This window comes from Thalia democratica, unplaced genomic scaffold (assembly GCF_965202585.1).
Source record: "Thalia democratica unplaced genomic scaffold, ktThaDemo2.hap1.1 HAP1_SCAFFOLD_294, whole genome shotgun sequence".
In the NCBI taxonomy this organism is placed as follows: domain Eukaryota; kingdom Metazoa; phylum Chordata; class Thaliacea; order Salpida; family Salpidae; genus Thalia; species Thalia democratica.
The window spans coordinates 1-25,085 of NW_028139393.1; the positions used below are offsets into that span (position 1 = coordinate 1).

General features: G+C 34.6%; 16 protein-coding genes across 16 annotated transcripts; all 16 read right to left on the reverse strand.

The window, feature by feature from the left end:
- Positions 1-39: 39 nt before the first annotated feature.
- LOC145846122 (histone H1-III-like) lies at positions 40-600 on the reverse strand. The gene has a single exon (XM_082953038.1). It carries the CDS (start codon positions 598-600, stop codon positions 40-42), a length of 561 nt encoding a protein of 186 aa, XP_082809164.1.
- A 4,535-nt stretch (positions 601-5,135) lies between these two features.
- LOC145846135 (histone H2B 1/2-like) lies at positions 5,136-5,495 on the reverse strand. The gene has a single exon (XM_082953050.1). It carries the CDS (start codon positions 5,493-5,495, stop codon positions 5,136-5,138), a length of 360 nt encoding a protein of 119 aa, XP_082809176.1.
- A 164-nt stretch (positions 5,496-5,659) lies between these two features.
- Positions 5,660-6,040, reverse strand: LOC145846164 (histone H2A). The gene has a single exon (XM_082953082.1). The coding sequence runs from the start codon at positions 6,038-6,040 to the stop codon at positions 5,660-5,662; it is 381 nt and encodes a 126-aa protein (XP_082809208.1).
- Positions 6,041-6,222: 182 nt separating this feature from the next.
- Positions 6,223-6,534, reverse strand: LOC145846116 (histone H4-like). The gene has a single exon (XM_082953031.1). It carries the CDS (start codon positions 6,532-6,534, stop codon positions 6,223-6,225), a length of 312 nt encoding a protein of 103 aa, XP_082809157.1.
- Positions 6,535-6,722: 188 nt separating this feature from the next.
- LOC145846120 (histone H3) lies at positions 6,723-7,133 on the reverse strand. Its single transcript, XM_082953036.1, has one exon. It carries the CDS (start codon positions 7,131-7,133, stop codon positions 6,723-6,725), a length of 411 nt encoding a protein of 136 aa, XP_082809162.1.
- A 181-nt stretch (positions 7,134-7,314) lies between these two features.
- Positions 7,315-7,875, reverse strand: LOC145846136 (histone H1-III-like). The gene has a single exon (XM_082953051.1). It carries the CDS (start codon positions 7,873-7,875, stop codon positions 7,315-7,317), a length of 561 nt encoding a protein of 186 aa, XP_082809177.1.
- Positions 7,876-12,410: 4,535 nt separating this feature from the next.
- LOC145846137 (histone H2B 1/2-like) lies at positions 12,411-12,770 on the reverse strand. The gene has a single exon (XM_082953052.1). The coding sequence runs from the start codon at positions 12,768-12,770 to the stop codon at positions 12,411-12,413; it is 360 nt and encodes a 119-aa protein (XP_082809178.1).
- A 164-nt stretch (positions 12,771-12,934) lies between these two features.
- LOC145846100 (histone H2A) lies at positions 12,935-13,315 on the reverse strand. The gene has a single exon (XM_082953015.1). It carries the CDS (start codon positions 13,313-13,315, stop codon positions 12,935-12,937), a length of 381 nt encoding a protein of 126 aa, XP_082809141.1.
- A 182-nt stretch (positions 13,316-13,497) lies between these two features.
- LOC145846114 (histone H4-like) lies at positions 13,498-13,809 on the reverse strand. The gene has a single exon (XM_082953028.1). The coding sequence runs from the start codon at positions 13,807-13,809 to the stop codon at positions 13,498-13,500; it is 312 nt and encodes a 103-aa protein (XP_082809154.1).
- A 188-nt stretch (positions 13,810-13,997) lies between these two features.
- LOC145846133 (histone H3) lies at positions 13,998-14,408 on the reverse strand. Its single transcript, XM_082953049.1, has one exon. The coding sequence runs from the start codon at positions 14,406-14,408 to the stop codon at positions 13,998-14,000; it is 411 nt and encodes a 136-aa protein (XP_082809175.1).
- Positions 14,409-14,589: 181 nt separating this feature from the next.
- Positions 14,590-15,150, reverse strand: LOC145846138 (histone H1-III-like). The gene has a single exon (XM_082953054.1). It carries the CDS (start codon positions 15,148-15,150, stop codon positions 14,590-14,592), a length of 561 nt encoding a protein of 186 aa, XP_082809180.1.
- A 4,535-nt stretch (positions 15,151-19,685) lies between these two features.
- On the reverse strand, positions 19,686-20,045 carry LOC145846139 (histone H2B 1/2-like). The gene has a single exon (XM_082953055.1). The coding sequence runs from the start codon at positions 20,043-20,045 to the stop codon at positions 19,686-19,688; it is 360 nt and encodes a 119-aa protein (XP_082809181.1).
- Positions 20,046-20,209: 164 nt separating this feature from the next.
- On the reverse strand, positions 20,210-20,590 carry LOC145846102 (histone H2A). Its single transcript, XM_082953016.1, has one exon. It carries the CDS (start codon positions 20,588-20,590, stop codon positions 20,210-20,212), a length of 381 nt encoding a protein of 126 aa, XP_082809142.1.
- A 182-nt stretch (positions 20,591-20,772) lies between these two features.
- On the reverse strand, positions 20,773-21,084 carry LOC145846113 (histone H4-like). Its single transcript, XM_082953027.1, has one exon. It carries the CDS (start codon positions 21,082-21,084, stop codon positions 20,773-20,775), a length of 312 nt encoding a protein of 103 aa, XP_082809153.1.
- Positions 21,085-21,272: 188 nt separating this feature from the next.
- Positions 21,273-21,683, reverse strand: LOC145846132 (histone H3). Its single transcript, XM_082953048.1, has one exon. The coding sequence runs from the start codon at positions 21,681-21,683 to the stop codon at positions 21,273-21,275; it is 411 nt and encodes a 136-aa protein (XP_082809174.1).
- A 181-nt stretch (positions 21,684-21,864) lies between these two features.
- On the reverse strand, positions 21,865-22,425 carry LOC145846140 (histone H1-III-like). The gene has a single exon (XM_082953056.1). The coding sequence runs from the start codon at positions 22,423-22,425 to the stop codon at positions 21,865-21,867; it is 561 nt and encodes a 186-aa protein (XP_082809182.1).
- Positions 22,426-25,085: the final 2,660 nt, after the last annotated feature.

Consider the following 25,085-nt stretch of genomic DNA (forward strand, 5'->3'; position numbering starts at 1 on the left):
TTGAGTGGTCCTGAAAAGGACCTTGGGTAAAAGAACAACTTATTTTTTGCAGCTCTTCTTCTTGGATGCTTTTTTGGCTGCCGGCTTCTTCTTGGTTACTTTCTTCTTCTTGCTTGCAGCTTTTTTAGATGCTGCCTTCTTAGGAGCGCACTTTTTAGCAGGTCGCTTTTTGGCTGCTGGTTTTTTTGCAGCCTTCTTGGGAGCACACTTCTTTTTTGGTTTTTTAGCTGCGGCCTTCTTTGCTGCTGGCTTTTTAGCTACTTTCTTTGTCCTCTTCTTGGGCCCAGCAGCTGGCATTGGAGCAAGCTTGAACGAGCCAGAAGCGCCTTTTCCAGTTGTCTGGAGAAAAGCACCTTTGGTCACGCCGCTGGTAAGTGCTCTCTTCAAGTGAGAATTGGAAGCTGTGAGGTCAAGCTTGTAGGTGTCCGCAATAAACTTTTGTATCTTCTGGCGGGATGTACCTTTTCGTTCCTTCATTGCTCCAAGGGCAGAGCTAATCATTTCCCTGTAAGTAGGGTGCTCTGCCTTCTTGGCGCTTGGTCTCTTGGAGGACCTGGCTGCGGCTGGCGCTGGTACTGCTGCTACTGCTGTGGTAGACATGATGAATGAATAATAAAGCGACCAAAACGATACTTGCAAGAGTTACTGACTGTGACGAATTGACTGTCGAGCAGTTATGCTTTGCAAGGTACCTTTTACTTCTTAGCATTTTTGCATTAGCATGTTTGTTTAACACATATATGCTTATAAAAACTTAGTTGTCTTATTACGAATGTTGAAAAAGTTCCAGTAAGAAAGAAACCATATCTAACTTGTTCTAAAAGTAATTTTTTTTAAAGCATTAGTTTGAAAAGTCCAGAAATAACAGCCTGTATCTTACAGCACACCTCTAAATACATTAAGAAAAACATAAATGAAACAAAACATGTTAACACACTCCCGACTGAGTTTTCCTTTGCCGCTCACCTAAAGTAATAAAGTTTTAACAAAGCACAAGGTTTTTTTTTACCTCAAACTTAAACAAAGTTTCATTATATCGATTTCATGGAGTTTTGTTAATCGTAAGTTCTATCAAGTATGTTCAAGTTAATTACAGTTTAAACTAATGTGTAAAAAGTAATTTCAAAAGAATAAAAGAGTTCATTTTGTTTAGCTTTACTAGTTATGATTACTCATAATCAATATACTCATAAGCAATGTACTCAAAACTTTTATTAAACAGACAACTAGATAACTTTGTTCTTGCACATACTAGTAACTTACCTTACAACAATGTTTTCCAAACAACCTTTCAAAAACGTACTGTACAGTAACTATGATGATACTTGTTTGAAAGTTGTAAACTACGTTTAAACACAAATTTTATTTTCCAGTGTATATGAAAAACTAGTTTAACAGGTAAGTAGTTTAACATTCAATTGGTGTTTCAAACAACTGATTCAAGCTGTTATACAGTTTAAAAAATAACTGATGCGATTTTGCTCGTTAAACTTAAACCTTGATCAAACTAAGAACTTTAACTTTGCAGATTTCAACCGAATAAAGTGTGCTGATAAAAGTGAACAAATGGATTTGGTTGTAAATTTTTCAAACAAAATAAAGTTAATTAAATTCAAAGAAGTAAATAAGTCGAAAAAGCTTATGAACACTAGCACTAAATTTGAACTTAAACAAAAGCTGATATCTTTTGGATGAAAAATTTTACGTAAAAAAAGAGGTTGGTTTATTTTTTAAGCAGCATTATATACAAAATAAAATCGAGTAAGAAAATCGAAATGAAAAAGTTTTGAAGTAAAATTGACAAACTTAGTGTTTGAATAAAGCTTTGTTTACAATCAGCACTCATAACCTTTCAATCTATCTTTGAAACTTTTTAACTGGAAAATAATGCAACTAGGTTTTTTTTTCAAACTTTGTTTTGTCACTTCTCATAAAGTTTTAAAGTCAGTCGAAACAACATAGATACTGACACATATTTTGAAACAACAACAGTACTGTTTTTTAAAGTTTACGATTGAAGTGTTTACCAAGTTAAACATGTGTTTTAACTGCTTTACTGCTAATAGTAATTTCCTAGTTTACTCAACCTAGATTAATCATAATGTTCTGTACCATTGATTTCATTGACTAAATGTTTTGCTTTTCGAAATTCGTAACTAGTTATCTCTAACTTACTGTTAATGTAGTTAAAAACACAGCTTAGGATAAGTTACATTTTATTCTCGGATGTCGTTAAGAACATAGCTGTTGTAGCAATAACATATAAACTTGAAGCAAAGTAACTGTTATCTTATTCAATTATAGACCATATAAAACAAAGTATTTGCTTGATTCAAAGTTTTACATTGTAGTTTGCCTATTATGGAACTTGTACTGTCACATAATAGGCTGTAAAAAAATGAAGGCTAAAAAAGTTTTTGTCTTGCTTTGTCCAATTTTTCTTCTTCTTTACATTTATAAAAACTACACAGCTTAAAGCAACAAGTTACAGTAATTTTGCTTTCTTATGTATAGCGTACTTAAGGGTAACAAACAAGTGGTAACAAGTTTTTTACTTCTTTTCTTTGTACCATGTTTCAGCTAATCAATTGGTTTATTTCATATGCTTGACAAGATTAGAAAGCTTAAATCAAGTAAGTAGATGTAAGCTTTGTAAAATAAAAGATTTATTTATACAAGTTCATCATTTTATTAAGGTATTTTGTTTTGTAAATTGCGTACTTGTTAATAGCGTTCTCTTTCTTTTGAACAAACGATGTTGTTTACATTTATGTGTTACACCAGTTTTGAATTGCTAAGCATGTTTCAGTTGTAGTTTAATTGTAATTGAACAGTATTTTTTAAGGACACTAAACATTGTTTGTTATTAACAGTTTAAAACGTTTTCAGTTAATAAGTCAAAGTTTTATTTCTGTTTAAGCGTACTATTTTCATTGAAAAATAAAAATAGTTTTTACAGTGACGTAGGCACAGTTTTTTTTAATAAACTAAAAAACAAATGAAATATTGAATTAAAAAATGTCCACAAAGTAAGCATGAATAAGAATAAGTTTTATTTGGAAAAGAAAGTTAAAAGGAAAAAGGCCACGAAAAAGACACTCAAGTTAGTTAAAGCTTTTCACTAAGCATTCGACAATAGTAAGCAATAAAGTAAGGATTAGAGCAGTTATCTAGCTAGAGTTCCTTTCTTAACAGTTGCATAAAAAAAGTACAGTAGAGAAATTGTAGCGAGCTAGGTATTTAATAAATAATGGGTTTAAAGTTTGGAGGGAAATTGTTTTTTGATTCTTTTTCACCACAAAGTTGATTAAGTGTGTGTATTTGTGTTGTTGAGTTTAGTAGTCATTAGTAGCTTGTGTATTTAATTGGTGATCCACCTAATCTTTAGATTCAAAAAGTACATAGCTTAAAACAAACAAGTATCGTCGTTTTGAGTTGTCTCATACATAGTTTAAAAAAGAGTTACAAAAAATGGTAACAAGCTGTTCCATTTTTACCTTGGAATCATGTCGTTATTTGTCATAGCCACAGAAAAAATGAGTTCAACAAAACAAGTATGAGCTTTGTAAGCAGAAAGATTATTTCAATTGTATGTTTGTTTTAAACAATCACTGTTGTTTACATTACTGTTCAACTTTTAAACAGTTTTTTATTGTTTCATTTGCATTCTGATAAGTAAAACTAATACTTATTTGACAATCAGACCTTAAATAAATATCATTGAGCATTTTTAGTATCAAAGCAAAGTAAATGTTTCTTCTCATTTAATATAATGTCTTATTTAAGCATAATTTTTTATTTAGTGACAGATTGATTTTTTTATTAAACTAACAACAAATATCTATTGAGTGTTTGAAAAACAAGTTTACAAAGTAAAATGAACTAGAATAAGTTTTGTTTAAACAATAAGTTAAACAAGAAAATTCCCATTAAAAAACATTTTTACCTAACATTTAAATACTAGTGAAGCAGAAAAACTTATTCTACATTATCAAAAGTAGTTTAAAATGTCAAGTAGAACTACAAAAACTAAAGTAAGTGTAACTAACTAGTAGAAACAAAAACAGAGAAATTCAGCTTTAGAAAGTTTATTTAGAAGTTATTGAAACACACTAACTGTTACTTTTTACCAACACGCACAATGTAGATATAAATTTGTACATTTTTTTGTCGCTTAGTTTAAGCTTGTTTGACACTGTTTACTCGACATTAGTAGCTGCTTAAATCAACTGGTGGTCCTGATTACTTTAGATATGTAGAAACATAACTTTCAACAAACTACTAGAGTTGTTAAAGGTCAGTAAGTTGTCTCATATCTAGTTAAAACAAGTACCTTTTACTTTGAAAACTAGAATAATAAATTACTTAAAAAAGTACAAGCAGTTACTTTTTTGTGTTTTACCAAGTTTCAACCAATGAGCTGGTTTGTTTTGTGTGTTTATGTTTTGAATTGAAAATGTTTCTTGAATATGCTAAACAGAAGTTAGCTTTGAAAGAAGGAATATGTTATTTTACTTGAAAAACACATCTGTAATTTTTTGTCTTGAACAACCATTTTTGTATTCATTTATGTATTCGTAACTTTTTAAAACGTGTTACATGGCTTCAATTGCAGTTAAGTTGATAAGAAGAACTCGTTTAAAAAGTTAAAGCTCGGTTGTGTTACTAATAATCAACAACAACTTAAAATAAAGTTACAACTAAGTTTTTGCATGTTATAAGTGATATACATTTTTGTTTAAAAAGATGATACTTTTTTGTAAGCACTTATTTATTGAATGTTTCAACAGAACTTCAGCAAATGAATAAAAACAAGTGTTTTGTACAAAAAGTATTCAGATGAAAAATCTTACGGACAACAAAATCAAGTTAGTTAAACATCTTTTACAAACCATTTGATTACAAGCACTACTACTGTTTTTAGACTAATGCAATGCTTTTTCTACAATATAACGAGTTACAAGTTTATAAAGTATTTGAAACAAAAAAAAAGTGTGTTCATTCAAGTATATGAGTTTTTAATTTACACAAATAAGAATTTATTTGTACTAAGCTTATATTCTTGTACTTTAAGTAAACATGAACAGCTGGTTCTATTCAAATGGTGGTCCTGAAAAGGACCGGTTGTTTAGCGTTTATTTTGAGCTGGTGTATTTGGTAACAGCTTTAGTTCCTTCTGAAACTGCGTGCTTTGACAACTCGCCGGGGAGCAAGAGCCTGACAGCAGTTTGAATTTCGCGGCTGCTAACAGTTGACCTCTTGTTGTAATGAGCCAAACGTGAAGCCTCTGCTGCAATGCGCTCGAAGATGTCGTTGACAAATGAGTTCATGATTCCCATTGCCTTGCTGGAAATTCCGGTGTCGGGGTGCACTTGCTTCAAAACTTTGTACACATAGATGCCAAAGCTTTCTTTGTTCCTCCTCCTTCGCTTCTTCTTGCCGTCGACCGGAGCGGTCTTGGCTACTGACTTCTTCGCGCCTTTGGTTGCTGTCATGATGATGTGTGGACTTCTGTCTCGGCGCCAGTTTATATGCTGAAAAATTATGCAAATTAGCATAGTTCCGTACGCGAACGATAGCTGGTTTCTCTCACTTCACAATTCTCTCGTTTGTTGTAAATATTTTGGTGGTCCTGAAAAGGACCTGGTTTTTTTTTAACTTAGGCTGACTTTTTTGAAGCGGTCTTCTTAGGCAATAGTACTGCCTGGATGTTTGGAAGAACACCACCTTGAGCAATTGTGACGCCTCCGAGAAGTTTGTTCAACTCTTCGTCGTTGCGAATAGCTAGTTGCAAATGGCGAGGAATGATCCTGCTTTTCTTGTTGTCACGAGCAGCGTTACCGGCAAGCTCGAGCACTTCTGCGCTCAAGTACTCGAGAACGGCAGCCAGATAAACTGGAGCACCAGCTCCGACTCTTTGGCTGTAGTTGCCGGTGCGCAACAGGCGGTGCACGCGACCGACTGGAAACTGCAGTCCTGCACGGGAAGACCTGCTCTTCGGCTTAGATTTGAGTTTTGATCCTTTACCACGTCCTGACATTTTGTTGTTCGAATGATTGTGATGATAGCTTGCACAGCTCACTATAAAACTCATACCTAACCGCGTCGAACGAAAAACTAATTTGCATATGTCATAGCTAATGCTTAATCTTGTCAAAAGTGTTGTAAAACTTTTATATTGAATTAGGTGGTCCTAAAAAGGACCGGGTTTGCTAAAAGCGATTAGCCACCGAAGCCGTACAAGGTTCTTCCTTGACGCTTGAGTGCGTACACGACGTCGAGTGCTGTGACGGTCTTGCGCTTGGCGTGCTCTGTGTATGTTACTGCATCGCGAATAACATTTTCCAAGAAAACTTTCATGACGCCTCTCGTTTCTTCGTAAATCAGTCCCGAGATTCGCTTAACTCCGCCTCGGCGAGCCAAACGGCGGATTGCCGGCTTCGTGATGCCTTGGATGTTATCGCGAAGCACTTTGCGATGGCGCTTAGCACCTCCCTTTCCCAAGCCTTTACCTCCTTTGCCGCGTCCAGACATGTTGTTGAATATACTTATTTCGTCAGTGCGTCGAGATTATATACAAGCTGTTACGGACGCGTACGGTTACTACTAACTAATTTGCATACTCAAAAAAGTCTCTTAACTTACATTTTTTCGTTCGGTTAAGTTTTTCTCACTGTCAAAGTTTTAAGGTGGCCCTGAAAAGGACCGGTTTTAGCTAACGCTCAAGCTCTTTCGCCACGCATTCTCCTGGCGAGCTGGATGTCTTTGGGCATGATTGTCACACGCTTGGCGTGGATCGCGCAAAGGTTAGTATCTTCGAACAAACCAACGAGGTACGCTTCGCTTGCTTCTTGCAAAGCCATAACGGCACTGCTTTGGAACCTCAAGTCAGTTTTGAAGTCTTGAGCTATTTCACGTACCAGACGCTGAAAAGGCAACTTGCGCAAAAGAAGCTCAGTTGACTTCTGGTAGCGTCTGATTTCTCTCAGAGCAACTGTGCCGGGCCTGTAGCGATGAGGCTTCTTCACACCTCCGGTAGCGGGTGCGCTCTTGCGAGCGGCCTTGGTGGCGAGCTGTTTCCTTGGAGCCTTGCCTCCGGTTGACTTACGAGCGGTTTGCTTGGTACGAGCCATTTTGATGATAAAACTGTTTGTTGCAAGACAGTTTATATACTGTTCGCATAGACACGGACGCGAGCGATTCCGCTGTGTAGTCTAATTTGCATATTTTCAACTTAGCATTGTTTTATGCATTTCGAGTTGCGTTATATTTTGTTTGAGTGGTCCTGAAAAGGACCTTGGGTAAAAGAACAACTTATTTTTTGCAGCTCTTCTTCTTGGATGCTTTTTTGGCTGCCGGCTTCTTCTTGGTTACTTTCTTCTTCTTGCTTGCAGCTTTTTTAGATGCTGCCTTCTTAGGAGCGCACTTTTTAGCAGGTCGCTTTTTGGCTGCTGGTTTTTTTGCAGCCTTCTTGGGAGCACACTTCTTTTTTGGTTTTTTAGCTGCGGCCTTCTTTGCTGCTGGCTTTTTAGCTACTTTCTTTGTCCTCTTCTTGGGCCCAGCAGCTGGCATTGGAGCAAGCTTGAACGAGCCAGAAGCGCCTTTTCCAGTTGTCTGGAGAAAAGCACCTTTGGTCACGCCGCTGGTAAGTGCTCTCTTCAAGTGAGAATTGGAAGCTGTGAGGTCAAGCTTGTAGGTGTCCGCAATAAACTTTTGTATCTTCTGGCGGGATGTACCTTTTCGTTCCTTCATTGCTCCAAGGGCAGAGCTAATCATTTCCCTGTAAGTAGGGTGCTCTGCCTTCTTGGCGCTTGGTCTCTTGGAGGACCTGGCTGCGGCTGGCGCTGGTACTGCTGCTACTGCTGTGGTAGACATGATGAATGAATAATAAAGCGACCAAAACGATACTTGCAAGAGTTACTGACTGTGACGAATTGACTGTCGAGCAGTTATGCTTTGCAAGGTACCTTTTACTTCTTAGCATTTTTGCATTAGCATGTTTGTTTAACACATATATGCTTATAAAAACTTAGTTGTCTTATTACGAATGTTGAAAAAGTTCCAGTAAGAAAGAAACCATATCTAACTTGTTCTAAAAGTAATTTTTTTTAAAGCATTAGTTTGAAAAGTCCAGAAATAACAGCCTGTATCTTACAGCACACCTCTAAATACATTAAGAAAAACATAAATGAAACAAAACATGTTAACACACTCCCGACTGAGTTTTCCTTTGCCGCTCACCTAAAGTAATAAAGTTTTAACAAAGCACAAGGTTTTTTTTTACCTCAAACTTAAACAAAGTTTCATTATATCGATTTCATGGAGTTTTGTTAATCGTAAGTTCTATCAAGTATGTTCAAGTTAATTACAGTTTAAACTAATGTGTAAAAAGTAATTTCAAAAGAATAAAAGAGTTCATTTTGTTTAGCTTTACTAGTTATGATTACTCATAATCAATATACTCATAAGCAATGTACTCAAAACTTTTATTAAACAGACAACTAGATAACTTTGTTCTTGCACATACTAGTAACTTACCTTACAACAATGTTTTCCAAACAACCTTTCAAAAACGTACTGTACAGTAACTATGATGATACTTGTTTGAAAGTTGTAAACTACGTTTAAACACAAATTTTATTTTCCAGTGTATATGAAAAACTAGTTTAACAGGTAAGTAGTTTAACATTCAATTGGTGTTTCAAACAACTGATTCAAGCTGTTATACAGTTTAAAAAATAACTGATGCGATTTTGCTCGTTAAACTTAAACCTTGATCAAACTAAGAACTTTAACTTTGCAGATTTCAACCGAATAAAGTGTGCTGATAAAAGTGAACAAATGGATTTGGTTGTAAATTTTTCAAACAAAATAAAGTTAATTAAATTCAAAGAAGTAAATAAGTCGAAAAAGCTTATGAACACTAGCACTAAATTTGAACTTAAACAAAAGCTGATATCTTTTGGATGAAAAATTTTACGTAAAAAAAGAGGTTGGTTTATTTTTTAAGCAGCATTATATACAAAATAAAATCGAGTAAGAAAATCGAAATGAAAAAGTTTTGAAGTAAAATTGACAAACTTAGTGTTTGAATAAAGCTTTGTTTACAATCAGCACTCATAACCTTTCAATCTATCTTTGAAACTTTTTAACTGGAAAATAATGCAACTAGGTTTTTTTTTCAAACTTTGTTTTGTCACTTCTCATAAAGTTTTAAAGTCAGTCGAAACAACATAGATACTGACACATATTTTGAAACAACAACAGTACTGTTTTTTAAAGTTTACGATTGAAGTGTTTACCAAGTTAAACATGTGTTTTAACTGCTTTACTGCTAATAGTAATTTCCTAGTTTACTCAACCTAGATTAATCATAATGTTCTGTACCATTGATTTCATTGACTAAATGTTTTGCTTTTCGAAATTCGTAACTAGTTATCTCTAACTTACTGTTAATGTAGTTAAAAACACAGCTTAGGATAAGTTACATTTTATTCTCGGATGTCGTTAAGAACATAGCTGTTGTAGCAATAACATATAAACTTGAAGCAAAGTAACTGTTATCTTATTCAATTATAGACCATATAAAACAAAGTATTTGCTTGATTCAAAGTTTTACATTGTAGTTTGCCTATTATGGAACTTGTACTGTCACATAATAGGCTGTAAAAAAATGAAGGCTAAAAAAGTTTTTGTCTTGCTTTGTCCAATTTTTCTTCTTCTTTACATTTATAAAAACTACACAGCTTAAAGCAACAAGTTACAGTAATTTTGCTTTCTTATGTATAGCGTACTTAAGGGTAACAAACAAGTGGTAACAAGTTTTTTACTTCTTTTCTTTGTACCATGTTTCAGCTAATCAATTGGTTTATTTCATATGCTTGACAAGATTAGAAAGCTTAAATCAAGTAAGTAGATGTAAGCTTTGTAAAATAAAAGATTTATTTATACAAGTTCATCATTTTATTAAGGTATTTTGTTTTGTAAATTGCGTACTTGTTAATAGCGTTCTCTTTCTTTTGAACAAACGATGTTGTTTACATTTATGTGTTACACCAGTTTTGAATTGCTAAGCATGTTTCAGTTGTAGTTTAATTGTAATTGAACAGTATTTTTTAAGGACACTAAACATTGTTTGTTATTAACAGTTTAAAACGTTTTCAGTTAATAAGTCAAAGTTTTATTTCTGTTTAAGCGTACTATTTTCATTGAAAAATAAAAATAGTTTTTACAGTGACGTAGGCACAGTTTTTTTTAATAAACTAAAAAACAAATGAAATATTGAATTAAAAAATGTCCACAAAGTAAGCATGAATAAGAATAAGTTTTATTTGGAAAAGAAAGTTAAAAGGAAAAAGGCCACGAAAAAGACACTCAAGTTAGTTAAAGCTTTTCACTAAGCATTCGACAATAGTAAGCAATAAAGTAAGGATTAGAGCAGTTATCTAGCTAGAGTTCCTTTCTTAACAGTTGCATAAAAAAAGTACAGTAGAGAAATTGTAGCGAGCTAGGTATTTAATAAATAATGGGTTTATAGTTTGGAGGGAAATTGTTTTTTGATTCTTTTTCACCACAAAGTTGATTAAGTGTGTGTATTTGTGTTGTTGAGTTTAGTAGTCATTAGTAGCTTGTGTATTTAATTGGTGATCCACCTAATCTTTAGATTCAAAAAGTACATAGCTTAAAACAAACAAGTATCGTCGTTTTGAGTTGTCTCATACATAGTTTAAAAAAGAGTTACAAAAAATGGTAACAAGCTGTTCCATTTTTACCTTGGAATCATGTCGTTATTTGTCATAGCCACAGAAAAAATGAGTTCAACAAAACAAGTATGAGCTTTGTAAGCAGAAAGATTATTTCAATTGTATGTTTGTTTTAAACAATCACTGTTGTTTACATTACTGTTCAACTTTTAAACAGTTTTTTATTGTTTCATTTGCATTCTGATAAGTAAAACTAATACTTATTTGACAATCAGACCTTAAATAAATATCATTGAGCATTTTTAGTATCAAAGCAAAGTAAATGTTTCTTCTCATTTAATATAATGTCTTATTTAAGCATAATTTTTTATTTAGTGACAGATTGATTTTTTTATTAAACTAACAACAAATATCTATTGAGTGTTTGAAAAACAAGTTTACAAAGTAAAATGAACTAGAATAAGTTTTGTTTAAACAATAAGTTAAACAAGAAAATTCCCATTAAAAAACATTTTTACCTAACATTTAAATACTAGTGAAGCAGAAAAACTTATTCTACATTATCAAAAGTAGTTTAAAATGTCAAGTAGAACTACAAAAACTAAAGTAAGTGTAACTAACTAGTAGAAACAAAAACAGAGAAATTCAGCTTTAGAAAGTTTATTTAGAAGTTATTGAAACACACTAACTGTTACTTTTTACCAACACGCACAATGTAGATATAAATTTGTACATTTTTTTGTCGCTTAGTTTAAGCTTGTTTGACACTGTTTACTCGACATTAGTAGCTGCTTAAATCAACTGGTGGTCCTGATTACTTTAGATATGTAGAAACATAACTTTCAACAAACTACTAGAGTTGTTAAAGGTCAGTAAGTTGTCTCATATCTAGTTAAAACAAGTACCTTTTACTTTGAAAACTAGAATAATAAATTACTTAAAAAAGTACAAGCAGTTACTTTTTTGTGTTTTACCAAGTTTCAACCAATGAGCTGGTTTGTTTTGTGTGTTTATGTTTTGAATTGAAAATGTTTCTTGAATATGCTAAACAGAAGTTAGCTTTGAAAGAAGGAATATGTTATTTTACTTGAAAAACACATCTGTAATTTTTTGTCTTGAACAACCATTTTTGTATTCATTTATGTATTCGTAACTTTTTAAAACGTGTTACATGGCTTCAATTGCAGTTAAGTTGATAAGAAGAACTCGTTTAAAAAGTTAAAGCTCGGTTGTGTTACTAATAATCAACAACAACTTAAAATAAAGTTACAACTAAGTTTTTGCATGTTATAAGTGATATACATTTTTGTTTAAAAAGATGATACTTTTTTGTAAGCACTTATTTATTGAATGTTTCAACAGAACTTCAGCAAATGAATAAAAACAAGTGTTTTGTACAAAAAGTATTCAGATGAAAAATCTTACGGACAACAAAATCAAGTTAGTTAAACATCTTTTACAAACCATTTGATTACAAGCACTACTACTGTTTTTAGACTAATGCAATGCTTTTTCTACAATATAACGAGTTACAAGTTTATAAAGTATTTGAAACAAAAAAAAAGTGTGTTCATTCAAGTATATGAGTTTTTAATTTACACAAATAAGAATTTATTTGTACTAAGCTTATATTCTTGTACTTTAAGTAAACATGAACAGCTGGTTCTATTCAAATGGTGGTCCTGAAAAGGACCGGTTGTTTAGCGTTTATTTTGAGCTGGTGTATTTGGTAACAGCTTTAGTTCCTTCTGAAACTGCGTGCTTTGACAACTCGCCGGGGAGCAAGAGCCTGACAGCAGTTTGAATTTCGCGGCTGCTAACAGTTGACCTCTTGTTGTAATGAGCCAAACGTGAAGCCTCTGCTGCAATGCGCTCGAAGATGTCGTTGACAAATGAGTTCATGATTCCCATTGCCTTGCTGGAAATTCCGGTGTCGGGGTGCACTTGCTTCAAAACTTTGTACACATAGATGCCAAAGCTTTCTTTGTTCCTCCTCCTTCGCTTCTTCTTGCCGTCGACCGGAGCGGTCTTGGCTACTGACTTCTTCGCGCCTTTGGTTGCTGTCATGATGATGTGTGGACTTCTGTCTCGGCGCCAGTTTATATGCTGAAAAATTATGCAAATTAGCATAGTTCCGTACGCGAACGATAGCTGGTTTCTCTCACTTCACAATTCTCTCGTTTGTTGTAAATATTTTGGTGGTCCTGAAAAGGACCTGGTTTTTTTTTAACTTAGGCTGACTTTTTTGAAGCGGTCTTCTTAGGCAATAGTACTGCCTGGATGTTTGGAAGAACACCACCTTGAGCAATTGTGACGCCTCCGAGAAGTTTGTTCAACTCTTCGTCGTTGCGAATAGCTAGTTGCAAATGGCGAGGAATGATCCTGCTTTTCTTGTTGTCACGAGCAGCGTTACCGGCAAGCTCGAGCACTTCTGCGCTCAAGTACTCGAGAACGGCAGCCAGATAAACTGGAGCACCAGCTCCGACTCTTTGGCTGTAGTTGCCGGTGCGCAACAGGCGGTGCACGCGACCGACTGGAAACTGCAGTCCTGCACGGGAAGACCTGCTCTTCGGCTTAGATTTGAGTTTTGATCCTTTACCACGTCCTGACATTTTGTTGTTCGAATGATTGTGATGATAGCTTGCACAGCTCACTATAAAACTCATACCTAACCGCGTCGAACGAAAAACTAATTTGCATATGTCATAGCTAATGCTTAATCTTGTCAAAAGTGTTGTAAAACTTTTATATTGAATTAGGTGGTCCTAAAAAGGACCGGGTTTGCTAAAAGCGATTAGCCACCGAAGCCGTACAAGGTTCTTCCTTGACGCTTGAGTGCGTACACGACGTCGAGTGCTGTGACGGTCTTGCGCTTGGCGTGCTCTGTGTATGTTACTGCATCGCGAATAACATTTTCCAAGAAAACTTTCATGACGCCTCTCGTTTCTTCGTAAATCAGTCCCGAGATTCGCTTAACTCCGCCTCGGCGAGCCAAACGGCGGATTGCCGGCTTCGTGATGCCTTGGATGTTATCGCGAAGCACTTTGCGATGGCGCTTAGCACCTCCCTTTCCCAAGCCTTTACCTCCTTTGCCGCGTCCAGACATGTTGTTGAATATACTTATTTCGTCAGTGCGTCGAGATTATATACAAGCTGTTACGGACGCGTACGGTTACTACTAACTAATTTGCATACTCAAAAAAGTCTCTTAACTTACATTTTTTCGTTCGGTTAAGTTTTTCTCACTGTCAAAGTTTTAAGGTGGCCCTGAAAAGGACCGGTTTTAGCTAACGCTCAAGCTCTTTCGCCACGCATTCTCCTGGCGAGCTGGATGTCTTTGGGCATGATTGTCACACGCTTGGCGTGGATCGCGCAAAGGTTAGTATCTTCGAACAAACCAACGAGGTACGCTTCGCTTGCTTCTTGCAAAGCCATAACGGCACTGCTTTGGAACCTCAAGTCAGTTTTGAAGTCTTGAGCTATTTCACGTACCAGACGCTGAAAAGGCAACTTGCGCAAAAGAAGCTCAGTTGACTTCTGGTAGCGTCTGATTTCTCTCAGAGCAACTGTGCCGGGCCTGTAGCGATGAGGCTTCTTCACACCTCCGGTAGCGGGTGCGCTCTTGCGAGCGGCCTTGGTGGCGAGCTGTTTCCTTGGAGCCTTGCCTCCGGTTGACTTACGAGCGGTTTGCTTGGTACGAGCCATTTTGATGATAAAACTGTTTGTTGCAAGACAGTTTATATACTGTTCGCATAGACACGGACGCGAGCGATTCCGCTGTGTAGTCTAATTTGCATATTTTCAACTTAGCATTGTTTTATGCATTTCGAGTTGCGTTATATTTTGTTTGAGTGGTCCTGAAAAGGACCTTGGGTAAAAGAACAACTTATTTTTTGCAGCTCTTCTTCTTGGATGCTTTTTTGGCTGCCGGCTTCTTCTTGGTTACTTTCTTCTTCTTGCTTGCAGCTTTTTTAGATGCTGCCTTCTTAGGAGCGCACTTTTTAGCAGGTCGCTTTTTGGCTGCTGGTTTTTTTGCAGCCTTCTTGGGAGCACACTTCTTTTTTGGTTTTTTAGCTGCGGCCTTCTTTGCTGCTGGCTTTTTAGCTACTTTCTTTGTCCTCTTCTTGGGCCCAGCAGCTGGCATTGGAGCAAGCTTGAACGAGCCAGAAGCGCCTTTTCCAGTTGTCTGGAGAAAAGCACCTTTGGTCACGCCGCTGGTAAGTGCTCTCTTCAAGTGAGAATTGGAAGCTGTGAGGTCAAGCTTGTAGGTGTCCGCAATAAACTTTTGTATCTTCTGGCGGGATGTACCTTTTCGTTCCTTCATTGCTCCAAGGGCAGAGCTAATCATTTCCCTGTAAGTAGGGTGCTCTGCCTTCTTGGCGCTTGGTCTCTTGGAGGACCTGGCTGCGGCTGGCGCTGGTACTGCTGCTACTGCTGTGGTAGACATGATGAATGAATAATAAAGCGACCAAAACGATACTTGCAAGAGTTACTGACTGTGACGAATTGACTGTCGAGCAGTTATGCTTTGCAAGGTACCTTTTACTTCTTAGCATTTTTGCATTAGCATGTTTGTTTAACACATATATGCTTATAAAAACTTAGTTGTCTTATTACGAATGTTGAAAAAGTTCCAGTAAGAAAGAAACCATATCTAACTTGTTCTAAAAGTAATTTTTTTTAAAGCATTAGTTTGAAAAGTCCAGAAATAACAGCCTGTATCTTACAGCACACCTCTAAATACATTAAGAAAAACATAAATGAAACAAAACATGTTAACACACTCCCGACTGAGTTTTCCTTTGCCGCTCACCTAAAGTAATAAAGTTTTAACAAAGCACAAGGTTTTTTTTTACCTCAAACTTAAACAAAGTTTCATTATATCGATTTCATGGAGTTTTGTTAATCGTAAGTTCTATCAAGTATGTTCAAGTTAATTACAGTTTAAACTAATGTGTAAAAAGTAATTTCAAAAGAATAAAAGAGTTCATTTTGTTTAGCTTTACTAGTTATGATTACTCATAATCAATATACTCATAAGCAATGTACTCAAAACTTTTATTAAACAGACAACTAGATAACTTTGTTCTTGCACATACTAGTAACTTACCTTACAACAATGTTTTCCAAACAACCTTTCAAAAACGTACTGTACAGTAACTATGATGATACTTGTTTGAAAGTTGTAAACTACGTTTAAACACAAATTTTATTTTCCAGTGTATATGAAAAACTAGTTTAACAGGTAAGTAGTTTAACATTCAATTGGTGTTTCAAACAACTGATTCAAGCTGTTATACAGTTTAAAAAATAACTGATGCGATTTTGCTCGTTAAACTTAAACCTTGATCAAACTAAGAACTTTAACTTTGCAGATTTCAACCGAATAAAGTGTGCTGATAAAAGTGAACAAATGGATTTGGTTGTAAATTTTTCAAACAAAATAAAGTTAATTAAATTCAAAGAAGTAAATAAGTCGAAAAAGCTTATGAACACTAGCACTAAATTTGAACTTAAACAAAAGCTGATATCTTTTGGATGAAAAATTTTACGTAAAAAAAGAGGTTGGTTTATTTTTTAAGCAGCATTATATACAAAATAAAATCGAGTAAGAAAATCGAAATGAAAAAGTTTTGAAGTAAAATTGACAAACTTAGTGTTTGAATAAAGCTTTGTTTACAATCAGCACTCATAACCTTTCAATCTATCTTTGAAACTTTTTAACTGGAAAATAATGCAACTAGGTTTTTTTTTCAAACTTTGTTTTGTCACTTCTCATAAAGTTTTAAAGTCAGTCGAAACAACATAGATACTGACACATATTTTGAAACAACAACAGTACTGTTTTTTAAAGTTTACGATTGAAGTGTTTACCAAGTTAAACATGTGTTTTAACTGCTTTACTGCTAATAGTAATTTCCTAGTTTACTCAACCTAGATTAATCATAATGTTCTGTACCATTGATTTCATTGACTAAATGTTTTGCTTTTCGAAATTCGTAACTAGTTATCTCTAACTTACTGTTAATGTAGTTAAAAACACAGCTTAGGATAAGTTACATTTTATTCTCGGATGTCGTTAAGAACATAGCTGTTGTAGCAATAACATATAAACTTGAAGCAAAGTAACTGTTATCTTATTCAATTATAGACCATATAAAACAAAGTATTTGCTTGATTCAAAGTTTTACATTGTAGTTTGCCTATTATGGAACTTGTACTGTCACATAATAGGCTGTAAAAAAATGAAGGCTAAAAAAGTTTTTGTCTTGCTTTGTCCAATTTTTCTTCTTCTTTACATTTATAAAAACTACACAGCTTAAAGCAACAAGTTACAGTAATTTTGCTTTCTTATGTATAGCGTACTTAAGGGTAACAAACAAGTGGTAACAAGTTTTTTACTTCTTTTCTTTGTACCATGTTTCAGCTAATCAATTGGTTTATTTCATATGCTTGACAAGATTAGAAAGCTTAAATCAAGTAAGTAGATGTAAGCTTTGTAAAATAAAAGATTTATTTATACAAGTTCATCATTTTATTAAGGTATTTTGTTTTGTAAATTGCGTACTTGTTAATAGCGTTCTCTTTCTTTTGAACAAACGATGTTGTTTACATTTATGTGTTACACCAGTTTTGAATTGTTAAGCATGTTTCAGTTGTAGTTTAATTGTAATTGAACAGTATTTTTTAAGGACACTAAACATTGTTTGTTATTAACAGTTTAAAACGTTTTCAGTTAATAAGTCAAAGTTTTATTTCTGTTTAAGCGTACTATTTTCATTGAAAAATAAAAATAGTTTTTACAGTGACGTAGGCACAGTTTTTTTTAATAAACTAAAAAACAAATGAAATATTGAATTAAAAAATGTCCACAAAGTAAGCATGAATAAGAATAAGTTTTATTTGGAAAAGAAAGTTAAAAGGAAAAAGGCCACGAAAAAGACACTCAAGTTAGTTAAAGCTTTTCACTAAGCATTCGACAATAGTAAGCAATAAAGTAAGGATTAGAGCAGTTATCTAGCTAGAGTTCCTTTCTTAACAGTTGCATAAAAAAAGTACAGTAGAGAAATTGTAGCGAGCTAGGTATTTAATAAATAATGGGTTTATAGTTTGGAGGGAAATTGTTTTTTGATTCTTTTTCACCACAAAGTTGATTAAGTGTGTGTATTTGTGTTGTTGAGTTTAGTAGTCATTAGTAGCTTGTGTATTTAATTGGTGATCCACCTAATCTTTAGATTCAAAAAGTACATAGCTTAAAACAAACAAGTATCGTCGTTTTGAGTTGTCTCATACATAGTTTAAAAAAGAGTTACAAAAAATGGTAACAAGCTGTTCCATTTTTACCTTGGAATCATGTCGTTATTTGTCATAGCCACAGAAAAAATGAGTTCAACAAAACAAGTATGAGCTTTGTAAGCAGAAAGATTATTTCAATTGTATGTTTGTTTTAAACAATCACTGTTGTTTACATTACTGTTCAACTTTTAAACAGTTTTTTATTGTTTCATTTGCATTCTGATAAGTAAAACTAATACTTATTTGACAATCAGACCTTAAATAAATATCATTGAGCATTTTTAGTATCAAAGCAAAGTAAATGTTTCTTCTCATTTAATATAATGTCTTATTTAAGCATAATTTTTTATTTAGTGACAGATTGATTTTTTTATTAAACTAACAACAAATATCTATTGAGTGTTTGAAAAACAAGTTTACAAAGTAAAATGAACTAGAATAAGTTTTGTTTAAACAATAAGTTAAACAAGAAAATTCCCATTAAAAAACATTTTTACCTAACATTTAAATACTAGTGAAGCAGAAAAACTTATTCTACATTATCAAAAGTAGTTTAAAATGTCAAGTAGAACTACAAAAACTAAAGTAAGTGTAACTAACTAGTAGAAACAAAAACAGAGAAATTCAGCTTTAGAAAGTTTATTTAGAAGTTATTGAAACACACTAACTGTTACTTTTTACCAACACGCACAATGTAGATATAAATTTGTACATTTTTTTGTCGCTTAGTTTAAGCTTGTTTGACACTGTTTACTCGACATTAGTAGCTGCTTAAATCAACTGGTGGTCCTGATTACTTTAGATATGTAGAAACATAACTTTCAACAAACTACTAGAGTTGTTAAAGGTCAGTAAGTTGTCTCATATCTAGTTAAAACAAGTACCTTTTACTTTGAAAACTAGAATAATAAATTACTTAAAAAAGTACAAGCAGTTACTTTTTTGTGTTTTACCAAGTTTCAACCAATGAGCTGGTTTGTTTTGTGTGTTTATGTTTTGAATTGAAAATGTTTCTTGAATATGCTAAACAGAAGTTAGCTTTGAAAGAAGGAATATGTTATTTTACTTGAAAAACACATCTGTAATTTTTTGTCTTGAACAACCATTTTTGTATTCATTTATGTATTCGTAACTTTTTAAAACGTGTTACATGGCTTCAATTGCAGTTAAGTTGATAAGAAGAACTCGTTTAAAAAGTTAAAGCTCGGTTGTGTTACTAATAATCAACAACAACTTAAAATAAAGTTACAACTAAGTTTTTGCATGTTATAAGTGATATACATTTTTGTTTAAAAAGATGATACTTTTTTGTAAGCACTTATTTATTGAATGTTTCAACAGAACTTCAGCAAATGAATAAAAACAAGTGTTTTGTACAAAAAGTATTCAGATGAAAAATCTTACGGACAACAAAATCAAGTTAGTTAAACATCTTTTACAAACCATTTGATTACAAGCACTACTACTGTTTTTAGACTAATGCAATGCTTTTTCTACAATATAACGAGTTACAAGTTTATAAAGTATTTGAAACAAAAAAAAAGTGTGTTCATTCAAGTATATGAGTTTTTAATTTACACAAATAAGAATTTATTTGTACTAAGCTTATATTCTTGTACTTTAAGTAAACATGAACAGCTGGTTCTATTCAAATGGTGGTCCTGAAAAGGACCGGTTGTTTAGCGTTTATTTTGAGCTGGTGTATTTGGTAACAGCTTTAGTTCCTTCTGAAACTGCGTGCTTTGACAACTCGCCGGGGAGCAAGAGCCTGACAGCAGTTTGAATTTCGCGGCTGCTAACAGTTGACCTCTTGTTGTAATGAGCCAAACGTGAAGCCTCTGCTGCAATGCGCTCGAAGATGTCGTTGACAAATGAGTTCATGATTCCCATTGCCTTGCTGGAAATTCCGGTGTCGGGGTGCACTTGCTTCAAAACTTTGTACACATAGATGCCAAAGCTTTCTTTGTTCCTCCTCCTTCGCTTCTTCTTGCCGTCGACCGGAGCGGTCTTGGCTACTGACTTCTTCGCGCCTTTGGTTGCTGTCATGATGATGTGTGGACTTCTGTCTCGGCGCCAGTTTATATGCTGAAAAATTATGCAAATTAGCATAGTTCCGTACGCGAACGATAGCTGGTTTCTCTCACTTCACAATTCTCTCGTTTGTTGTAAATATTTTGGTGGTCCTGAAAAGGACCTGGTTTTTTTTTAACTTAGGCTGACTTTTTTGAAGCGGTCTTCTTAGGCAATAGTACTGCCTGGATGTTTGGAAGAACACCACCTTGAGCAATTGTGACGCCTCCGAGAAGTTTGTTCAACTCTTCGTCGTTGCGAATAGCTAGTTGCAAATGGCGAGGAATGATCCTGCTTTTCTTGTTGTCACGAGCAGCGTTACCGGCAAGCTCGAGCACTTCTGCGCTCAAGTACTCGAGAACGGCAGCCAGATAAACTGGAGCACCAGCTCCGACTCTTTGGCTGTAGTTGCCGGTGCGCAACAGGCGGTGCACGCGACCGACTGGAAACTGCAGTCCTGCACGGGAAGACCTGCTCTTCGGCTTAGATTTGAGTTTTGATCCTTTACCACGTCCTGACATTTTGTTGTTCGAATGATTGTGATGATAGCTTGCACAGCTCACTATAAAACTCATACCTAACCGCGTCGAACGAAAAACTAATTTGCATATGTCATAGCTAATGCTTAATCTTGTCAAAAGTGTTGTAAAACTTTTATATTGAATTAGGTGGTCCTAAAAAGGACCGGGTTTGCTAAAAGCGATTAGCCACCGAAGCCGTACAAGGTTCTTCCTTGACGCTTGAGTGCGTACACGACGTCGAGTGCTGTGACGGTCTTGCGCTTGGCGTGCTCTGTGTATGTTACTGCATCGCGAATAACATTTTCCAAGAAAACTTTCATGACGCCTCTCGTTTCTTCGTAAATCAGTCCCGAGATTCGCTTAACTCCGCCTCGGCGAGCCAAACGGCGGATTGCCGGCTTCGTGATGCCTTGGATGTTATCGCGAAGCACTTTGCGATGGCGCTTAGCACCTCCCTTTCCCAAGCCTTTACCTCCTTTGCCGCGTCCAGACATGTTGTTGAATATACTTATTTCGTCAGTGCGTCGAGATTATATACAAGCTGTTACGGACGCGTACGGTTACTACTAACTAATTTGCATACTCAAAAAAGTCTCTTAACTTACATTTTTTCGTTCGGTTAAGTTTTTCTCACTGTCAAAGTTTTAAGGTGGCCCTGAAAAGGACCGGTTTTAGCTAACGCTCAAGCTCTTTCGCCACGCATTCTCCTGGCGAGCTGGATGTCTTTGGGCATGATTGTCACACGCTTGGCGTGGATCGCGCAAAGGTTAGTATCTTCGAACAAACCAACGAGGTACGCTTCGCTTGCTTCTTGCAAAGCCATAACGGCACTGCTTTGGAACCTCAAGTCAGTTTTGAAGTCTTGAGCTATTTCACGTACCAGACGCTGAAAAGGCAACTTGCGCAAAAGAAGCTCAGTTGACTTCTGGTAGCGTCTGATTTCTCTCAGAGCAACTGTGCCGGGCCTGTAGCGATGAGGCTTCTTCACACCTCCGGTAGCGGGTGCGCTCTTGCGAGCGGCCTTGGTGGCGAGCTGTTTCCTTGGAGCCTTGCCTCCGGTTGACTTACGAGCGGTTTGCTTGGTACGAGCCATTTTGATGATAAAACTGTTTGTTGCAAGACAGTTTATATACTGTTCGCATAGACACGGACGCGAGCGATTCCGCTGTGTAGTCTAATTTGCATATTTTCAACTTAGCATTGTTTTATGCATTTCGAGTTGCGTTATATTTTGTTTGAGTGGTCCTGAAAAGGACCTTGGGTAAAAGAACAACTTATTTTTTGCAGCTCTTCTTCTTGGATGCTTTTTTGGCTGCCGGCTTCTTCTTGGTTACTTTCTTCTTCTTGCTTGCAGCTTTTTTAGATGCTGCCTTCTTAGGAGCGCACTTTTTAGCAGGTCGCTTTTTGGCTGCTGGTTTTTTTGCAGCCTTCTTGGGAGCACACTTCTTTTTTGGTTTTTTAGCTGCGGCCTTCTTTGCTGCTGGCTTTTTAGCTACTTTCTTTGTCCTCTTCTTGGGCCCAGCAGCTGGCATTGGAGCAAGCTTGAACGAGCCAGAAGCGCCTTTTCCAGTTGTCTGGAGAAAAGCACCTTTGGTCACGCCGCTGGTAAGTGCTCTCTTCAAGTGAGAATTGGAAGCTGTGAGGTCAAGCTTGTAGGTGTCCGCAATAAACTTTTGTATCTTCTGGCGGGATGTACCTTTTCGTTCCTTCATTGCTCCAAGGGCAGAGCTAATCATTTCCCTGTAAGTAGGGTGCTCTGCCTTCTTGGCGCTTGGTCTCTTGGAAGACCTGGCTGCGGCTGGCGCTGGTACTGCTGCTACTGCTGTGGTAGACATGATGAATGAATAATAAAGCGACCAAAACGATACTTGCAAGAGTTACTGACTGTGACGAATTGACTGTCGAGCAGTTATGCTTTGCAAGGTACCTTTTACTTCTTAGCATTTTTGCATTAGCATGTTTGTTTAACACATATATGCTTATAAAAACTTAGTTGTCTTATTACGAATGTTGAAAAAGTTCCAGTAAGAAAGAAACCATATCTAACTTGTTCTAAAAGTAATTTTTTTTAAAGCATTAGTTTGAAAAGTCCAGAAATAACAGCCTGTATCTTACAGCACACCTCTAAATACATTAAGAAAAACATAAATGAAACAAAACATGTTAACACACTCCCGACTGAGTTTTCCTTTGCCGCTCACCTAAAGTAATAAAGTTTTAACAAAGCACAAGGTTTTTTTTTACCTCAAACTTAAACAAAGTTTCATTATATCGATTTCATGGAGTTTTGTTAATCGTAAGTTCTATCAAGTATGTTCAAGTTAATTACAGTTTAAACTAATGTGTAAAAAGTAATTTCAAAAGAATAAAAGAGTTCATTTTGTTTAGCTTTACTAGTTATGATTACTCATAATCAATATACTCATAAGCAATGTACTCAAAACTTTTATTAAACAGACAACTAGATAACTTTGTTCTTGCACATACTAGTAACTTACCTTACAACAATGTTTTCCAAACAACCTTTCAAAAACGTACTGTACAGTAACTATGATGATACTTGTTTGAAAGTTGTAAACTACGTTTAAACACAAATTTTATTTTCCAGTGTATATGAAAAACTAGTTTAACAGGTAAGTAGTTTAACATTCAATTGGTGTTTCAAACAACTGATTCAAGCTGTTATACAGTTTAAAAAATAACTGATGCGATTTTGCTCGTTAAACTTAAACCTTGATCAAACTAAGAACTTTAACTTTGCAGATTTCAACCGAATAAAGTGTGCTGATAAAAGTGAACAAATGGATTTGGTTGTAAATTTTTCAAACAAAATAAAGTTAATTAAATTCAAAGAAGTAAATAAGTCGAAAAAGCTTATGAACACTAGCACTAAATTTGAACTTAAACAAAAGCTGATATCTTTTGGATGAAAAATTTTACGTAAAAAAAGAGGTTGGTTTATTTTTTAAGCAGCATTATATACAAAATAAAATCGAGTAAGAAAATCGAAATGAAAAAGTTTTGAAGTAAAATTGACAAACTTAGTGTTTGAATAAAGCTTTGTTTACAATCAGCACTCATAACCTTTCAATCTATCTTTGAAACTTTTTAACTGGAAAATAATGCAACTAGGTTTTTTTTTCAAACTTTGTTTTGTCACTTCTCATAAAGTTTTAAAGTCAGTCGAAACAACATAGATACTGACACATATTTTGAAACAACAACAGTACTGTTTTTTAAAGTTTACGATTGAAGTGTTTACCAAGTTAAACATGTGTTTTAACTGCTTTACTGCTAATAGTAATTTCCTAGTTTACTCAACCTAGATTAATCATAATGTTCTGTACCATTGATTTCATTGACTAAATGTTTTGCTTTTCGAAATTCGTAACTAGTTATCTCTAACTTACTGTTAATGTAGTTAAAAACACAGCTTAGGATAAGTTACATTTTATTCTCGGATGTCGTTAAGAACATAGCTGTTGTAGCAATAACATATAAACTTGAAGCAAAGTAACTGTTATCTTATTCAATTATAGACCATATAAAACAAAGTATTTGCTTGATTCAAAGTTTTACATTGTAGTTTGCCTATTATGGAACTTGTACTGTCACATAATAGGCTGTAAAAAAATGAAGGCTAAAAAAGTTTTTGTCTTGCTTTGTCCAATTTTTCTTCTTCTTTACATTTATAAAAACTACACAGCTTAAAGCAACAAGTTACAGTAATTTTGCTTTCTTATGTATAGCGTACTTAAGGGTAACAAACAAGTGGTAACAAGTTTTTTACTTCTTTTCTTTGTACCATGTTTCAGCTAATCAATTGGTTTATTTCATATGCTTGACAAGATTAGAAAGCTTAAATCAAGTAAGTAGATGTAAGCTTTGTAAAATAAAAGATTTATTTATACAAGTTCATCATTTTATTAAGGTATTTTGTTTTGTAAATTGCGTACTTGTTAATAGCGTTCTCTTTCTTTTGAACAAACGATGTTGTTTACATTTATGTGTTACACCAGTTTTGAATTGTTAAGCATGTTTCAGTTGTAGTTTAATTGTAATTGAACAGTATTTTTTAAGGACACTAAACATTGTTTGTTATTAACAGTTTAAAACGTTTTCAGTTAATAAGTCAAAGTTTTATTTCTGTTTAAGCGTACTATTTTCATTGAAAAATAAAAATAGTTTTTACAGTGACGTAGGCACAGTTTTTTTTAATAAACTAAAAAACAAATGAAATATTGAATTAAAAAATGTCCACAAAGTAAGCATGAATAAGAATAAGTTTTATTTGGAAAAGAAAGTTAAAAGGAAAAAGGCCACGAAAAAGACACTCAAGTTAGTTAAAGCTTTTCACTAAGCATTCGACAATAGTAAGCAATAAAGTAAGGATTAGAGCAGTTATCTAGCTAGAGTTCCTTTCTTAACAGTTGCATAAAAAAAGTACAGTAGAGAAATTGTAGCGAGCTAGGTATTTAATAAATAATGGGTTTAT

Bases quoted from the DNA above. Each gene is read 5' to 3' on its own strand.
- LOC145846122 (XM_082953038.1), bottom strand. From the start codon at position 600: ATGTCTACCACAGCAGTAGCAGCAGTACCAGCGCCAGCCGCAGCCAGG.
- LOC145846135 (XM_082953050.1), bottom strand. From the start codon at position 5,495: ATGACAGCAACCAAAGGCGCGAAGAAGTCAGTAGCCAAGACCGCTCCG.
- LOC145846164 (XM_082953082.1), bottom strand. From the start codon at position 6,040: ATGTCAGGACGTGGTAAAGGATCAAAACTCAAATCTAAGCCGAAGAGC.
- LOC145846116 (XM_082953031.1), bottom strand. From the start codon at position 6,534: ATGTCTGGACGCGGCAAAGGAGGTAAAGGCTTGGGAAAGGGAGGTGCT.
- LOC145846120 (XM_082953036.1), bottom strand. From the start codon at position 7,133: ATGGCTCGTACCAAGCAAACCGCTCGTAAGTCAACCGGAGGCAAGGCT.
- LOC145846136 (XM_082953051.1), bottom strand. From the start codon at position 7,875: ATGTCTACCACAGCAGTAGCAGCAGTACCAGCGCCAGCCGCAGCCAGG.
- LOC145846137 (XM_082953052.1), bottom strand. From the start codon at position 12,770: ATGACAGCAACCAAAGGCGCGAAGAAGTCAGTAGCCAAGACCGCTCCG.
- LOC145846100 (XM_082953015.1), bottom strand. From the start codon at position 13,315: ATGTCAGGACGTGGTAAAGGATCAAAACTCAAATCTAAGCCGAAGAGC.
- LOC145846114 (XM_082953028.1), bottom strand. From the start codon at position 13,809: ATGTCTGGACGCGGCAAAGGAGGTAAAGGCTTGGGAAAGGGAGGTGCT.
- LOC145846133 (XM_082953049.1), bottom strand. From the start codon at position 14,408: ATGGCTCGTACCAAGCAAACCGCTCGTAAGTCAACCGGAGGCAAGGCT.
- LOC145846138 (XM_082953054.1), bottom strand. From the start codon at position 15,150: ATGTCTACCACAGCAGTAGCAGCAGTACCAGCGCCAGCCGCAGCCAGG.
- LOC145846139 (XM_082953055.1), bottom strand. From the start codon at position 20,045: ATGACAGCAACCAAAGGCGCGAAGAAGTCAGTAGCCAAGACCGCTCCG.
- LOC145846102 (XM_082953016.1), bottom strand. From the start codon at position 20,590: ATGTCAGGACGTGGTAAAGGATCAAAACTCAAATCTAAGCCGAAGAGC.
- LOC145846113 (XM_082953027.1), bottom strand. From the start codon at position 21,084: ATGTCTGGACGCGGCAAAGGAGGTAAAGGCTTGGGAAAGGGAGGTGCT.
- LOC145846132 (XM_082953048.1), bottom strand. From the start codon at position 21,683: ATGGCTCGTACCAAGCAAACCGCTCGTAAGTCAACCGGAGGCAAGGCT.
- LOC145846140 (XM_082953056.1), bottom strand. From the start codon at position 22,425: ATGTCTACCACAGCAGTAGCAGCAGTACCAGCGCCAGCCGCAGCCAGG.